Genomic DNA, 18,191 nt, shown 5'->3' with positions numbered 1-18,191 from the left:
ATCTTCTCCCCTAATAAAAGTATTTTATTTATTTACCCATTTTATATGTATCACCACTATTAAATTATCCCATTCCTGATCTCACACGGTAAACTGCGTAAGAACAAAACCCCGCCAAAGTGCAAAATTGCACATTTTTGGTCACATCAAATCCACAAAAATTGTAATAAAAAGCGATCAAAAAGTCACATATAAGCATTCAAGGTACCAATAGAAAGTACAGATCATAGCACAAAAAATGACACCTCACACAGCCCCATAGACAAAAAGAATAAAAGCGTTATAAACATGGTAATAGAGCAATTTTAAGGAATGTTTATTTTTTGTAAAAGGTTTATTTTGTAAGTAATCAAATAATATAAAAGTTAGGCAAGTTACATATCGTTTAAATCGTACCAACTTAACATATGTAACATGTCAATTCAACCATAGGACAAACAGCGTAAAAACGAAGCCCTCCCAAATAAAATGAATAGCGTTTGTTTTTTGTTGTTTTTTTTCAATTTCACTGCGCATATAATTTTTTTCTGGTTTTGCAGCGTATTCTATGCAAAAAGTCTGCCATTGCAAAACAAAATTTGTGGCCCATAAAATAAGGGCTCATGTGGGTCTGTAGGGGAAAAAAGTATAAGTACTATGGCCTTTTAAACACAAGGAGGAAAAATGAAAATTGACTCCGTCATTAAGGGGTTAATGTCTAGTCTGTTAGGGCATGCCAAAAGGTTAAAGGGGATGCCTTACTGTAGATTTGCTTTGAAAGATAGGATATGCAAAGTATCTCTTACACACCTTTCCAAGGTAGCTGTAACATGTTTATTCTTCAGCACGAAGAGAGGAGCCAAGCGAGCCTCCCATAGACTGTCATTATGACAGGGAGGCTGGCGGAATTCCACCACTTTTGCTACGTGCGAACGTAGCCTTTAACTGTCCCATTGATAATAATGGGATCAGTTCAAAGATCTGTTTACCTCTGGCCCTTTTCTCCTGCGCCAGGGGCAAACATCGCTGTTTTTTTTTTTTTTTTTTTTTTTTTTTTTACAGTCGCCCATAAAATAACCGCTCTAACAATACACCCAATTGTGATCACGCTGCCTAAATTAGTCTATTCAATATACCTCACAGTAAAATATTAGTAAATATACCTCACAGTAAAATATTAGTAAAGCTTTTTAGACATAGACTCCATGAATTTCCCGTACTAAATCTTTAAAACTCTGCTTTTTGCAATTCCTTTACTGAAATGTTTGATACTATCCAATCTGTGCCGACAGTGTCACACACGATTGAGAAGGGGTCATGGTAATGCCCATTGGCCATTTTACTCCGAGACCTAGGGGTATGCCTATCGACAAGAGGAATGATAACAACCAGTTATCAATTTCTTATCAAATTTCCTGGAGGAATAGCTGAGGATTAATAATAAAGACCTCAGGTGTTCCTGAATTGTTATTTCATGGGGAATGAATACAAGTACTATTAAGCAGACAGGTCAGGCGAGCTGACAGCTCCTCTTTAACAAATTGATTATTGAAACTTGAAAAAGTGTACAAGATTTTGATAGATTTTTTTTTTTTTTACCGCTCGTGTGGTGATTATTGTTCCCAGTCAGCTCCTTATTACAATAGTTATGTGCATGGATCACTTATAAAATACACTCATGAAATATTGCGGTGGGATTTCTCCTGGACTTTGTTATTTATTAGACCCTCGGGAACGTGATTAGCTCATAAACTAAAGGCCGGAAAATCAGAAGGCAGAGAAATTTACAGTACCTCTAATTTAGCAAATGAAATGCTAGCCAGCCTGCGCCCGTGTCATTACATAAATATAAAATGTCAACACAAATTCTTCTCAAAAGATTACAGCATATGGTATGTGATTACCAGTATTGTCAAACACAATAAAGAAGGGTTTGATGTGACGGAATAATGTAATATTTTCAAAGTTATGTTTACAGCGGCTGGAAAGCTGACAGCATTGTTTATCTGTGGCCCGAGCATCAGTTAATGTTCCCAGATAGCCCTGTCACCTCTCCTTTATTCCTGATCACCTGTGATATGGCCGGTCTAGACTCTATCACTTCCTCGCTCTATAATTTTCTTATTGTTATTGTTATATTTCTCGCTGTAAAACCTTATTCATTGTAAGAACCCAATTAAAATTCTGTTGGAAACAGTACTGATAACTGGTCTCTCACCTCTGACAGTAACTGACCATGCTGGCATGGGCAGCAGCACAGAGGTGGGTCACCACTGTGGCCACTTATAGGCTGGGCTTCTTTGTGTTACGACTGAGACCAAGAAGCGCTGTGCAGGGATCCGAGTCTGTCAGAACGACATCAGTGAGGGATCAGGGCAGGCGAGTAAACATTTTATTTTGTTATTATCTCATCCTAACCCTATTGCCCAGTAAAAGGTATTCTCCATGCAACTTTATAGGCTGTGCCCACTTTTGCAAACAAATAATAATTATTTTTCTTCAGTGAAGACTATGTATGTCCATGGTAACAGAGGGTGTGACGTCTGATCCTGCCGACATATTCCCTTGTATCTGTACTCCTTTCTGGCTAGCCTACCAAAGGTGCATTAGCTCAAAGTAAAGGACAGATGGAGACTCCAAGGTTATACCACACAGTTAAATGGAGAAACCTAGGAGCTGTAAAAACAAATCTGTAGGAAATGATAAATAAAGTTGCTTTATTTTTTACTGTTTATTTATTGGCAAAAAAATCATTGGCCAAAGTATACGTAGCCCTAAAGGAGTTTTCCAGGCTTAGAAAAACATGGTGACCTTGGCCAACATGATCAGCCGAATGTTTGTGTATGGGGAAAGAGAGCTAAGGAGTGTTTGACCAATAGCAATCTGAAATATATGGCCTGATTTATTTTTGTTCGATGAAAGAATCAGTTAATAGCATTTTGGTGGAAAAGCTAGCTAAGCTTTTTTTTTTTTTTTTTTTTTTAACCTTTTTATTGTCCCGAATGTGCGGTACCTGCCAATAGAGTACCAGAGGAACCTAAATAGGCACTTGGAAAGGGGAGAGCTTTCTGTAATGAGAACCCTCTGGCGCCTTTTTTTTTTTTTTTTTTACCAGTGACTGACAATTCTAGCATCCTGTCAGAAACCCACTAGAACTGCCTATAGGGATTTTAGTGAAAGAGTCCATCATTCTGACTTTTCAAGAGGAAGCGGCTGGGACATTAAGTTATCTCTTGGTCATGCAGAGAAACCTCAGCAATGGAGGTATGCACCCGCTCCATGTCATAGTGCCTATTATGGACTCTCAGCGGTTTTGTGCCAACAAAACTGCTGACAGATTCCTTTTAAACAGCAATAGAACAAATTTTATAGGCGCCACCTTGCTCTTTATGTCCAAACTAATGTTAATCAGTATGTATGTCAAGACGTACAGTGTAAAGCTTTAAATATAAATGTATGATTTGCCATTTTCTTATGAATACTGCTGTTAGTGAAGGGGTCCTTGCAGCGGTACCACAGTCACAGTGGGCCATTGCTCCTAGAAGCCTGTAGTCTGTAAAAGGGATGGATCCAATTTCTTCCACTATAAAATATGCATGGAAGCATTGAAGGTCTCTCTTAGAATTCTTCTTGTAATCTTCATATGCTGCTTTATTTGCAGTGGCTGTGATTTTTTATTTTTTTTATAAGGCATTCTTATAGATGGATGTGTAAAATAATTGAAGGTGTCCAGCAAAGTGTCCATTGTTTGTAGTGTATTTTAGGTTAAAGTGATAAAATGATGCAGAGGGCACTGCTTGTGTCTGTCTGAATGATAGCAGTGCAACCTTTATGTTTAGACTGACCTTTATTTATCAGAATGTATTGCTATTTTATAGGTTCTCTTACTAAAGCCGGTCATAGGCCGCAAATGATTGATGCCCAATCTGGCCAATTACCGCATGTTTGGGCGCCACCAGACTGCACCAGACAGTGTAGGACAGATGAGACTGGAGGAATATTGGTCAGTACTATTGGATTCTTTAGTCAAACAGTCACCAATACAACCTTTTCTTCTCTTTTGCTCAAGCATTAACATATTGTTTAAAGGGGTTGTCCAGAGTTGGGCAACTTTTAATATATTGCTGGTGTCATGTGTAAAACATTAAAGAGTTCTCCTGCGGTGTCCCCCACTGATAGCATTGCCTCAACTTCCAAGATGAACTCATCTCGCGAGTGACAGTCAATGGAGGACACTAGGGGAGCATGGACAGGTAAGCATAGGCTCTTTATTGTTTTCTACAAAACAGCACTAAGGTATTTACAAAGTTGTCTAATGCTGGATAAACCCTTTAAGTAGGTCAACCAGGATTAGAAAAACCATAGTTTCTATCTTCTTATATCAGAATCACACCAATTCTTCATTAACTTCAATGCTTTTGAGCTGCTCTACCACACACCAACTGAAACCAGAACTGGCACTGTTTTTGGAAGAAGGCAACTTTTTTTTTTTCTCAACCTGGATAACCTCTTATTATATGATCACTTTTATATTATGATAAAAAAAAACGTTAAACTGGCCCATAAAGACAATCTATTGTCTTTATTTCATGCTGAGAGGAACAAACATTGGAGGGCCTGAGGCCATGCTGAGCTTGGATGTTGATTGATGTAAAAAGTTCAGTGCTTCAGCGGAGCGATAATCGGCCAAATTGTCCCGATTTGGCCGATTATCGCTCCGTTGAATAGAGAGAACGATCCGCCAATGATGACGTCTTCGGCTGATCGTTCATTTAGGTTCAAACCTAAAATCATCGGTCGCCACCCGAGCATCGCTACGTGGAATAGCGGGCGCGGTGGGCGACGGACGATTTCACAAAGATCATACTTTACCTGTCTGCAGGTCTTTTTCTCCCACTCCCGCACCGCAGCAGCTTCAGAGCGGCCTGTCTGAACTGACAGACCGCTCAGCCAATCACTGCCCGGGACCAGATGTCCCTGCAGCCCTCGCTAAACGATTGTCGGGCGGTGGAATAGGCCTAGTAAACGAGCGCCAATCTAGAAGATCGTCACTCGTTTACATCTTTGATCGGTCCCCTGGTTGGCCCGTGTAATAGGACCCTAAGCCTAAGCCTGTATGGCAATATGACAGTACGGTGGGATGGAGAGGGAGGGAGGTATGCATGCTACAGCCCAACACTGCCTCTGTAAGACTGGAAACTCGCACACAGTTTTTGTGCCAAAACCAAAAGTGGATCCAACAGAAAAGATGTAACAGGGTTTAGGGGCTAATGTGTACAGTATATAATTTTGGTTTTAATTTCTTAGCATTTCTTTCCACTTTGTAGATATCACTATGGAAGGTAGACAGTGATTGTTTATGACCAAATTCCTATTTCCATTATGTATTTGCAGAATTATGGTAACAAGGATCACTTTAATTAGAGTATTTACAACCACTAAGAGGCTGCGTTTACCAGCAGAGAGAGTCTATGAAAGTTTATAAAAACTATTTATTAAGGACTTCCTTAGATTAGACGAGGTTTGTTATATTTGTGCCAGCTTCCTTGTTATCATTCATGCATAAAAAATCCATAAAATCAAATATTGTCATATTTCCCTTCTCAAACTGAAATTTGAGAAGAACACTGGGAAAGGCGCTGTCTTATAATATGTTTTCATCTGCCGTCTTACTGCCTGAAAATGAATGCATGCAGCGGGACTCGCTTTATGCTACAAGCTGAAACTGGTTGGAATGATTTGGCTGTTCAGATCCTCATCATTGAGCAGTCACTTTTACTTTCTTTGCTTTATTGGAAAAGAATAGTATAAAATCGAAAACTCAGACAATTCTACATTTAAAAAAAAAATAAAAATGCAGAACTTTCTAGAGTCTACAAATCCCTGCCTGTTTCGAACCCATATTATATACTGACAGGGCTGTGTCAGAGCCACAGAAGAAACATTACAGTTTGTTTTATATTTACTTTGTATTATTTTGCTTTATTTACATAATTGTGTAGACTGGACACTTGTTTTTGTATGATCTTATAGATTTAAAGGGGTTATCCAGCAAAAATCTTTTTCCTTTACATTAACTGGTTTCAGAAAGTTATATAGATTTGTAATTTTCTTCTATTTAAAAATCTCAAGTCTTCCCATACTTATCAGCTGCTGTATGTCCTGCAGGAAGTGGTGTTTTCTTTTAAGTCTGACACAGTGCTCTCTGCTGCCATCCCTGTCCGAGACAGGAACTATCCAGAGTAGCAGTAAATTCCCATAGAAAACCTCTCCTGCTCTGGACATTTCCTGTCTTGGCCAGAGGTGGCAGCAGAGAGCACTGTGTCAGACTAAAAAGAATACAAGATTACCTGCAGGACATACAGCAGCTGATGTATAAGAAGAAGTAACTTATATCACATTCTGAAACCAGTTGATTTGAAAGAAAAAGGTATTCGCTAAATAACCCCTTTAAGGTCATGTATGCTCTCCCAGTGTTTGTATTGTAAATCTCCATACATATAGCAAGAATGTTGGTATCTCTATGACATTTCCCGTTTTTTTTTTTAATCTGAGCCTAGTAAATTCACAGTAGTAAAGGAGTAGTGCCTGTCCTCAAAGCGGGGGTCCATGTTTTTAATAGTATGTTGGGTTAACCCTATGAGCACTTGGAAAGGTGGGCTTTGGTGCTGCTAGTGCGTAGGCTGAGATGAATTGCAGATACATAGACGCTGCTTTACTTTCAGCCTGTTAGAAACTAATGTTTTAAGTCTAAAGTAAAGCTAGCAGTATGAGCCCATTATCTACAGAGGAGATATGCTAGTAGTGGAAGCTCGATGCCATCCTGCTTCAGTAGCAATGGCTATACTACAAACAAACACGGAAAGCTTTCATGGAGGGAGGGCGCGAGTGAGAGGAGCCTTCATACCCTGCACGGATTGTTTATTCTCTTTGTGTGGACTTCCCAAGGGCTGAAACACAATCTTAAAATATATGCTTTACAGCACCTGCCAAAAACCATTTGTATTATAAACACTTGGAAAATGTCAGGGTTTCACGTTGTTTTGATTTTTTTCACCTTACAAAATGTTTTATCATGCCTGCTTTAAAACTCTTCTGTTCTAGATGAAAGTACAGCCCCACTTCACAAAATACCTCTTCTCTAGAGGCTACCAGGGGTAGAAGAGGCAATGAGACGGACGTATTAATACATTTCTATTCCAAATAACAGACTTTCAGTCATTTCTCTCCCTGTATGGTCTGCAGCCAAAAACTTACACCCTATTTAATACACATTTTACCCCAAATTGCTGGGCTGTACCTGTATAGGTTTGACAGCAAATTAACAAAGCTTTGCAGTGTGGGTTTTGGTTACAAAGTTTTCTTGTTTGCTTTTTTTTTTTTATTCAACCTGTAAAACACAGCCAAGAACTGTCTTACAAAGTCATGGCAAATCGTGTCCTTTTTTTTTGCGCAATAACTGGTTGTTTGAAATGCTACTACTATCCGTGAACTCAGTCCAGATTCACGTGTTGGTCCACATTTATTAAGGGGTGTAAAACAGAAATGGGGGTGTGCAGGAACATAATACACAAGGTATACTTACCTATCCTCATGCCACATAGCACTGCTCCCGGTCTTGCTGACAGACACTGGCCCCCTGCAGCTGCAACATCGCCTACTCGGCTGATTGACACTGCCCCAGTCACTGACTGGCTGAGCGGGCAATGGATCAGCTGGGCAGTGACGTTGTAGCTAGGGGAGCAAGGTTCATGACGTACCCAGATGCCAGTAGCTGTCATCGAGACCATCGAGTGGCCCAACGGAGGCACGGGGAAAGGTAAGTATACTTTGTTTATTATGTTCCTGCAACTCCTTGCCTGTCTGCCTTTTTTATGTCATGGGACTTCTCTTTTAAAGGGAAGCTTACAATAATTTCAGAAAATCATGACAAATAAATGCATTGTTCCCACAACACAATCCCAACACGTGAACACAAACTTAACCAGCTTTCTCCGACCCCTACGCAGGTATAAATAATTGTCCGATTTTGCTGTCTTTTAGAGTCATTCTAGACTCTAGGAAAGCTGGGTTTTAGAGCTATAATATTAATATATTGTTGTTGACACAGGAACAGTATGTTCAATTGTTTTTTTGATTGTTTTATTTTATACAAATATTTTCCTGTAGAAGCTCAGACCTTGAAGGTAATACTTCTGGTGCTAATGGCCGTAAGTCTCAGGTGCCGTGTGGCTTTTTAAGCAATTTCCCCTCTGCTTTTAGGGAAACGTGTGAACAAACTAGGCCCACAATGATTCACAGCAATCTGTTTATCCTCGGCAGCAATTCCCAACAGCTCCAGAGAAGCTCGGCAGCACAAGAAGAGATATGACCAGGCAAGTTAAGAAAATAAATTAAGCCACTGTCAACTTTCCTTGTTTCTTCCTTCATTATTAATGGACAGAATTGGGCTCATTTATCACAAGGAGGAAAAATTAATTGACACAGGCTTTAATATCATTATGCTTGGCTTGTCTGGTCACATTTCTTCATTTTGTGAAAGGCATTTTATTACAGTTTACGGGCGCCAGCTGCTGCAGCATTCCTATATGCAGAAGGCAGGTGCATAAATAAAACACCCCTGGAATAGGGAGGTGAGGTTGTGCCGCTGCGGGCAACCAAACCCTCCTCTGTCATATGCTTCTGGACACTTGTGTCTAATGCTCCTTCATTATTAACAATTTATTGGCTTTAATGGTGTCTATATATAGCAGCGGACTGACAGCATGTGATCTCTTAGTAGATTGCCGAGAATCAGCACGTCCTGTTTTCATGTAGGTATAGCATTCCAGGATGCATACCTTCTATAGGACCACTTCTGTAAATCTAGAACCTTTTTAGACTGCCTAGTAGTTTATACTCTCAAGAACAATTTGTACAATTTTAGTAAATCTACCCCTTGAAGTACACATACCACAGGATAAGAACCTACGTGCTTGAGGACACAGGCACACTAGTCTGCTGGGAGTGTTTTGCACAGATTGATGTTTGTCTGTGTGGGATATTTTGGATTGTTAGCTGTTTAAATGGCTTTTATTTATATGCATACACCAGTACAAATATTCATTGTGCCAAATTCTGGTACATCTGATAAAATAGGCCTGGCAACATTATCCTCCATCGAAAATGTTTTGCATTATGTGCTGTTGCTGAATAAAAGGAGATGTGTACTGATGAAATATGTAATATTAAAGGGGTAGTGCGGTGTTTAAAAATTACTCACTAAACACACATTACAAAGTTATACAACTTTGTAATGTGTGTTATGTAAGTGAATGGCCCCCTTCCCTGTATCCCCCCCACCCCCGGAAGTGTGGCACAGTATACTCACCAGATTACTGTCAACCCCCGCTGCCATCTTGGTTTGAACGACTGCATCTTCTGGAGGCGGGGGGGGGAGATGCGGCATGAGGAACGGCTGGAGCGGTCCGGCCCCCCTCTGCCGCGTCATTACATGCTCAGCCGCGATTGGCTGAGCACAGTTATGCTGTTAGGCAGTTAGGCATGGAGGGACAGCAGTAATCTGGTGAGTATACTGCACCACACTTCCGGGGGTGGGGGGAAACGGGGAAGGGGGCCATTCACCTACATAACACACATTACACATTAGTGAATATTTTTTAAATGCTGCACTACCCCTTTTAACCATTTGAGGACCAGGCCCAAAATGACCCAGTGTACCGCGCCAATTTTCATTTTTACGTTTTCGCTTTTTCCTCCTCCCCTTCCAAGAGCTGTAGCACTTTCATATTTCTATCTACAGGGCCATGTAAGGGCTTGTTTTTTTCAGGAATAGGTGTACTTTGTAATGGCATCTTTCAGTCTACCATAACATGTATGACAAAACCCCAAAATATTATTTATGAAAATTTAAATTGGTGACATCATAAAAAAGAATGCAATATGGTAACTTTTGGGGGGGCTCCTGTGTCTACGTAATGCATTATATGGTAAAAGCGACATGATACCATTATTCTTTAGGTCAGTCTGAACATAACCACATGCAGGTTTACACAGATTCTCTAATGTTATATATATATTTTTTTAATGAAATCCTTAATTTTGCAATTAATTATTAATAAAATGGTCCTATTTAGTTTTTCACCTATGGAGCTGTATGGGGTGTCATTTTTATTAATACCATATTTGTGTAGCTCTGACGTTTGGTTTCACTTTTTTATAATTTTTTTTTTATATATATTATGTAACAAAAAAATCAGCAATCCTGGCGCTTTTTCCCCCTCTTTTCGTAAACGCCACGAGTGATCACGGTGAACAGGGTGTTTAAGGGGTTAATGGCAGGCTGCAGTGCGATCGGTGCAGCCTGTCATTATCGGTAAAGGCCCGGGGAGGGCTCCGGAGCGCGCTTCATAGCACCTTAGAGACCCATGATGTACAGTTATGTCAAGGGTTAAAGCTACCAAAACGCTAGTACCATCCGTTTGATGAGAGTAAATCTTTAGCAATTGTGTCTTTTAAAATGTGCCTGGTGCCTTGGTTACAGCAAAAAAAATTATTTTTTTAAATCTGCAGTGCTGTGTCATACTGTTGTCTTTGCCCCAGGTCTGCAACGCCTCTCCTACCTTTCTTCCTCCACACCCTCCTCATCATTAGGAACACCCCAGGCACGTACAGCTTAGACAAGCGATGAATAGGAAAAATCCTATGATGAACGGGAGGAAGGAGAGGCATCTCAGACCTGGGGCAAAGACACACCAGTTTGACACAGCACTGCAGATTAAAAGATCTTTTTTTGCTCTAACCAAGGCACTGGCCACATTTTAAAAGACACGATCGGTAAGGATTTACTCTCATCAAACGGATGGTACTAGTAGGTTGGTTGATACAGAGTAGCTTTAAAGGCATGTGTTGTTGATGTTAGGTTTACTGCAGGTTTCCATTCATTCTGTACCTATTTATGTATTCTTTTCCAGTTCCCATTAGCTTTTGGGTTACTGTATCTGCCTTGTAGTATATATGAGTGACAAGTAGATGCCTGTGCACACATGTTGCCGGATTGGCCCTGTCTTCCACTTGCGCCTTGTAAAGGACATGTTATCTCCTTCCTTCCTGTATCTGCTGCATGTTTCTTCCATCTTGAAACTTTCATTTACCAGTCAGTATCTAACAAAGGATCACATAAAGGAAACTGAATGTAACATTGTGCTGCATTTAAAATACAGAATTGAATAGCAGGCCCTCTCTTGTCCTGACATCCAGCGTAGACAGTTACTCTGTAGCTTTTGAGTGACATTTCTTATCTATAATGACAAAAGCTAGATTTAACTATGCCCAGAGGCATGTTAGGAAAAGAAAGGTGAAAAAGCTGTATTACCATGACTTCCCATCGAGAACCACACATGTCAGTGACTGCTTGAGTCCAGATTGTCTCACAAATTACTGCTTCCAAAACCCATAGACAATGCAAGCAGTAGTGTTCACCAGATTGTTTCCACTTATTTTGACTACCCATGATAGAAATACACTAAATGTTGCATGTTGTGACTTATTGTGGAAGTTTACCTTTTCCATTCATTTTAACTTGTAACTTTTGTTAAAACGGACACTAAAGTAGCATCTAAGATGATGGGCTCTAGGCCTCCTCATTCTACCAGATACTACAATGTGGCGACTACATGTACTGTTGATGTGATCATACAGTGTATCGTAGGTGCCCAGCGTGTCCATAGAGACGTGTATTAAACGATTGTGTGTTATATATTCAGGACTTACATTGTGTTGGTCCTCCTCCTGCCACCCAAGCAGCTGTTGACTTGTAGAAACATGTAGTCCTCTGAAGTTGTAGTGTGGTATCTGGATCAAATATGTTGGTCTTAAGTTGTAAGGTGGGGTGGATCCTCCATAGATCAGACCTGTTTTCCATTGTATCCTTGATCTCCTTGGTTATCCATGCTTTGATATCCTTGTTTTGTCTCTCAAACCATTCCTGAGCAGTTTTTGCAGTGTGAGGCTGTTTCCACGCAGTACTTTTGCTCAGTATTTTGGTCAGTATTTTACAACCAAAACCAGGAGTGGATTGAAAACACAGAAAGACTATGTTCACGGACTGTTGAAATTGAGTGGATGGCCGTCATTTAATGGCAAATAATTGCTGTTATTATAAAACAATGGCCATTGGTTGGTAGGTAGTAAGCACTGAATATTGGGAACACCCTAGAAGACCTGCCATTTTAGAGATGCTCTAAATCCAGTTATCTAGCACTCGCCTAGGGTAATATTACATGGAACGATTTTTCGGCGATTAACAATCTCAAATGACCGCTATGACAAATTATCTTAAATCATTCACCCTATTACTTACGGCAGTTCTTGCGCTCGCCTTTTTTTGCTGATAGACCAAGGAACGACGTGTTATTACACAGAACAATGTTCAAATGATTTTTAAACGATCAACAATGAAAATAGGTCCCAATTACATCAAATCAACGATTTCTCGTTGGTCGTTTAATCGTTGCCTGCTATTACACACAATGATTATCGTTTAAATCTGAACAATTTAACGATTTTTCGACAATAATCGTCCTGTGCAATACAGCCCTTACACTATTCTTTTTTCCTATACCTCGGTTTCAAGGACTGATTTTTCATTTCCTAATATCTTTATTGTCATGGGGTAACCAGTATGGTTTTAATGTCATGGCTGATCCTTGTACACGATATACCTATATGTGATCCAAATGTATAAACAGGTCCTCCTGCAAACCCTATATACCAAACCAAAAAGAAGGTGGAATGATACCACCAAAAAACAAATGCAGGACCAAATGTAGGAAAATATATAACTTATCTTTTATTCACATATATGTAGAAAAATCATATACAAAATACTTTAAAAACAGTATAGGAGCTGATACATGAACAGATCCCCAGAAGTTGGTGGTAGTAGATATACAAACACAATAAATATCCACAATACAAAAATGTATAAAGTAAATGGTGTTATTAATCTACACATGGTCCTTGTACATGATGCTGCAGTGTAATAAGTACAGCAGAAGTATTAGGTTATTACAAATAATACTAATAAGTTTCCTTTTAGTTGGGACCCAGTGTACTGTATGCCTCCAGCCTTGGGTGTGTGATTCAGTAAGCCCAGCATCCTGTGTACCATCTCATAGAGCAGCAGTATCCTCAGGGAACGCAGAGTGAGGTCTATTTTAAATTTGGGCGCTTGATTTTCCCATCAGCCGTTGGCTTTCTCCCTGTGCTTCAGGCTGGCTTCGGAGAGTGCACTCTTTTTTTTGTTCCCCCTCGTGTTTTATTTGTTTAAGTATTGAGCAGTTGTTAGGAAAATGACAGTGTGTTGATTTTTAAGAGGGAATCGATACGCAGAGCTGGAGCCGCCTGCCAAAAACCTTTCCATGTGGCTTTGTCTGGCAGATCCAGGGCCTGGATGAGTAAATACACTGCATAGCTGATGGGCAGGCAGCAGGCATCAAACAGCCGCTAACTGGGCCAAATCTATCTTCCTATTTGCTTCAGCTAGTGTGAGGGAGACAAGTGCTCAGGTCACAAGCCTCAAACTTTAATAGCGCCTTAAGGGCCTCAGGATGTCCTGGTGAGGTATTAGAGGAAGTAATTCAGGAAGAAAGGGACAAATAACCATCTCCGGATGCTGAATGACCCTTAAGGTTGACCGCGCCAGAGTGTTCAAAGACAAGTGCAGACCTGCAGTGATCCAAGAAGTTCTTATTACACACTGGCTGCTTCCCTTTGAGAGCAAAGATCTAAGTCCTTTGTCTCTTGACCCTTATAAATAAAAGACACGTTAACGCCTTCCGTGCTCTTAGGCACTTGCAAACTGCTAAGTAGTGTTATGCCTGCTTGGTGATCCCATTAAGTTTTCCTCATTAGTATAGAAAAATCTGGGAAGTCCTTTAATTTTGCCTTCATGACAGTGGTGGGCTTGAGGGGGTGTTTTCCTGGTGACTTGGGCTTTGTAATTTATAACCCTTTATGTGTTTGATGTGAGCTGCTGTGAATTTGATAGCAGAGAAGCAATTATTCTTAGTACACTACAGATTTAACACTGTTTTCCCATGGAGAAAACTGGTTAACAGGAGAGCTAAGAACTAAATACAGTAAAAAAAAAATGTATTCAGTGTTTTTACTCAGCAATAAAGCAAAAACCAAACCAGACCAAATAAAAGAATAATGTGCATTTGTTCAACAAAAAGTATGCTTAAAGGATGGCCATGTCAGACATCAGAGAGATATATATGTGTGTGTGTGTGTGTATATATATATATATATATATATATATATATATATATAATTTTTTTTTTTTTTTAGACTTTGTCTCATGCCCCTGCCCAGATGTAAATGTGACTCCCGCTCTGGTGGATTCAGCCATTGTGTAGATTTCAAGGACGGCCACAAATTTAAATGGTTGTAATGTAATCCTACAGAGAAATAAGTACTGAGGCATAGGGGACTATTGCCATTGGCTAAAAAAAAGTTAGGCGACTTAAGGGGTTGTCCACTTTTTCCAAAAACAGCTCCACAGTGGTGCCTAGGTTGTGTGTGGTATTACAGTTCAGCTCCATTCACCTCAATATAAGTGAGCTCTATTGCCACATACAAGCTTTAGACTGAGTGGTTTATAATCTTGAATAACCCATTTAAAGGGGAACTTCGGATAAGAAAAACGTGTTTTCTATTAAAAGTACATTAAAAGTTATATAGGTGTGTCTATACAATGTATTACTGTATCTGTACAGTTCTGCCACACTGGTAGCTGATAGAAATCCAGGAAGTGAAGAAAAATGGCCCCTGTGTCAATTCACATTGTCTCCTGCTCCTTCTGCTATCCCACCTTAGGAGACAAATCTTCCATGCCTCTGTCTTACATTGTGTGGGTTTGCTGAGGACAGGCTGATGATGCAGACAGGAGGCTTGGCTGGATAACCCAATCCCTGAGTGATTCACCATCTCTGACCGGCCAGAAGTAGCTGCTGCACTAATTTTACTGATTGTGTTGGTGGGGGACTGATGAGGGAAAGCATTGCATTCTGGGAAATGCTAAAACAGGAAGGACAGAAACCGCATACAGAGCAACCCCCCCCCCCCCAAACAAATAGATTTTTGGTAGTTTTAAAACTGCGGTAGACAGGTATGTGTGTTGTGTGCTTACAGGCCATGGAGTTCATTACCAGGTCTTTCTGTACCTTCCCACTGGTGCTCCTTGGCTCTTGGACAACTCTTCTTATAGTTCTTTTCAATCCTCTGTCTGAAGTCTTGTGGGGAGCATCTGGTCGTGGCCAGTTTATGGGGAAATTATGTTATTTCCCCTTCCAGATTATGGCCCCTACAGTGCTCACTGGAACCTTCAGTAGTTAAGAAATAGAAAAATTGTTGGCAATTTCTATCTGATTTGCTCTGTTTATAAGTGTTTTTTTTCTCTATATGAACTTCATGCACTTGACCTTTTGTTATATTTAGGCCTATTTTATATTGTATAGTTATCAATGTAGTTTCTCTTAATAATTACATAATATTTGATGAAAATTTGTTAATATGACTGTATTCAGTAAGGTACAGGATAATATTTGACCACCATTTTCTTGTCTTTATGCACTAAACATCATTGTTTCTCTTTATCTTTTACAGGTTTTGGTTTTGTAACCTTTGAAAATGAAGATGTTGTGGAGAAAGTCTGTGAGATTCATTTCCATGAAATAAACAACAAAATGGTATGTTCTCATTGCAAATAACCCTAAATAATCTAAGACCATGTTCACATGTTGGGATTAAATTCTATGGGAGTAGTTTATCAAGACTGGCGTGATAACCGGCCCTGCCCCCATGCACTGCCCCAGATTTACAGAGGCATACGCCTTTCTGCAAATCCAGCAGGCCTGTGGCTGCCACACGGCAGGTAAAGATATCTACACCTGCTTCGGAGCAGGTGCAGACTTTTGCCATGGATTACGCTTGCTAGCAGACATGAATCATGAACCTCCTTCCCCGCCTTACTGTGCCCCTAGGATGTATGCCAGGTGCAAAACTGATAAATTCCCCCTATATGTTGTACAAGAAGACCTGCAACAGACATCCAAGACTGACTGAGAACTCTACTGCAGTTGTGCCACATATCATTGTTCTTCAACAAACATTCTAAACGGCTAATCTACAGCTTTTCCATGCAGAATCCGGTCATGATTTTTATACTTGCAGATTTTTTTTTCCAGCTGTGCATATTTTTAATGGAGAATGGAGATAAAACACGTACCTAAATCCTGAGTGTGTGAACACAATGCTAGTTTATGAGTGCAAACACTCAGGAAGTCTGTTTATGTTAAGTAGCTCCCCCTGTAAGCTCCCATATTTTACTCCTGACGTGCCTATGTTTTCAGTATCATACTGCGTGTTCCTACCAGATGATTTCTTTTCATTTTTCTTCATAACCCTGTTCCATCTACTAGTGTGAGCTTATATGTGCATGGCCTTTGGTAATCCCGTATGGGGAAAAAGTGTGTACTAATAGCCCCTGCCATGTTGTCCTCTTATACGAAGACCCTATATTTTTCTTTACTGTAGTCCATAGGGATAGTAACAGTGTTCTATGTTTGCCGAAGATAGCCTACAATCTGTCTCCCGCTCCCAAGTCTTCTTCAAGCTGTGGCTGCATGTGATAAATCTTTGGTAAATGAGAAAGGGCTCTGTCTTTCACTGAAAGACCAGAGAAACTAAGCTGCACCCTCCTACATGTTCTACAACAGAAATCAGACTATGGATATTGTAATTGGAACGGTAAACTAAGATAAGGGTGTAAGAGCTGAGTCTATGGTGATCTGCCAATTGCCTGTGTGGCTTCATTTTCTTGAATAGGTCGGCCAGTTAGGGCAATCCGTGTAAATTACATCATGCACAACTGAGCAAGTAAAGCTTCTTTGTTTTACTTTACACTCCAAAGACTCCAAGCTATGTCTTACTTGTCTTACAATGTTTTTTTTTTGTTTTTTTGTTACCTACTCTGCACCAGAATTTTTACAGCACTGTACAGAGCTTGTAATCATGAATATCATGCTTGGAAGGCAAATATCCAGTTATAAATTTGAGTAATATGTAATCCTGCCAGTCATCATTCTCAGATATTTTTAGCTCAGTTCCAATGATCTACGACTAAAGGTCTATTGATGTGGGCCAAGTATCGACAGGCAGGAACTTCCAGACACGGTACTAGTGCCCTTGTGCTGAGTAGAATCAGTAAAAGTACAGTATTTTCCTATGTATAAGACTACTTTTTAACCATCTTTGGAACCAGAGTAGAGAATTTTCAGTCCCATACGGTGGGGAGAGCACAAAAACCGGCGCAGCCATATGCGGCAACCATATGAAGGGCAGAGCAACCTGCAGGCACCTGGGGTATGGAAAAAAGAGATACGATAGAGTGGCGCTGTGCCCAGAAGAGTAGGCCTGTAGTGGTTTGAAAAAAATAAACATATTGCCGGGCCCATGAAAAAACAGAAAAAGAAAAAAAAGCTATACTTATCAACCCCTGGTCCATCGCTCATCTGCCGCATCTCCTATTTGGCACCCCCTGCTTCCCACATCTTCCGTCGTCATCCTGCTTCCAAGATGAGTTGTTGGAGCAGTGCCTATTGGCACAGCCAATCATTGACTGGGAAAACGCTGCAGGTTTTCCACTAAGATTTTTTTTCTTGGAAACAGAAAGACAACACAAGACTGGAAGGAGGCATACGGGTAAGTATAAGTAGGTAAGTATAGCATTCTTTTATATTTTTTCATGAAACACCACAAGACTATTTAATAAAAAAATCCCCTGTCTGAAATGGCCTCATCTCCATAGTGGTCACACTTTTACATCCCTTCCTTTTGTTCTTTTAGACCTGTCTTCTTTAAGACGAGGGAGCTACTGCAATGTAAATCAGCTGAATAATCTACACCCATTTTTTGTATTTAAATTTTTTTTTTAGTTTATTTCCTCTTCACTTTGTCAAGCACCGTTCCCTGCTTCTTCCAACAGTGTTGTTATGTATGCATTGTATATTGGCCTTGTATGTGTTCACAGAGTATAAATTCAATAATGGAGCTTTTAGAGCGGATGAGATCAAAGCAATCTTCTTAGCATATGCTGGAGGCCTGACTCAATATTTGACTTGCTAATTCTTTCCTAGGGCACGGAAATA

At 40.1% G+C, this 18,191-nt stretch overlaps 1 protein-coding gene across 7 annotated transcripts in view; it reads left to right on the top strand.

Annotated features, from left to right (window-relative positions):
* Window positions 1-18,191, top strand: part of MSI2 (musashi RNA binding protein 2) — a 518,653-nt gene that overhangs the window by 332,110 nt on the left and 168,352 nt on the right. For all 7 annotated transcript variants that reach the window (XM_069971112.1, XM_069971110.1, XM_069971109.1 and 4 more), the window contains exon 8: window positions 15,649-15,731. In XM_069971112.1, the coding sequence (XP_069827213.1) occupies window positions 15,649-15,731 (83 nt within the window). The remainder of the gene's footprint in view (window positions 1-15,648; window positions 15,732-18,191) is intronic.

The sequence above is a fragment of the Dendropsophus ebraccatus genome, chromosome 5, assembly GCF_027789765.1.
Source record: "Dendropsophus ebraccatus isolate aDenEbr1 chromosome 5, aDenEbr1.pat, whole genome shotgun sequence".
Lineage (NCBI taxonomy): Eukaryota > Metazoa > Chordata > Amphibia > Anura > Hylidae > Dendropsophus > Dendropsophus ebraccatus.
The sequence above is the reverse complement of the archived record's forward strand: the minus strand, read 5'-3'. Positions and strand labels throughout refer to the sequence as shown.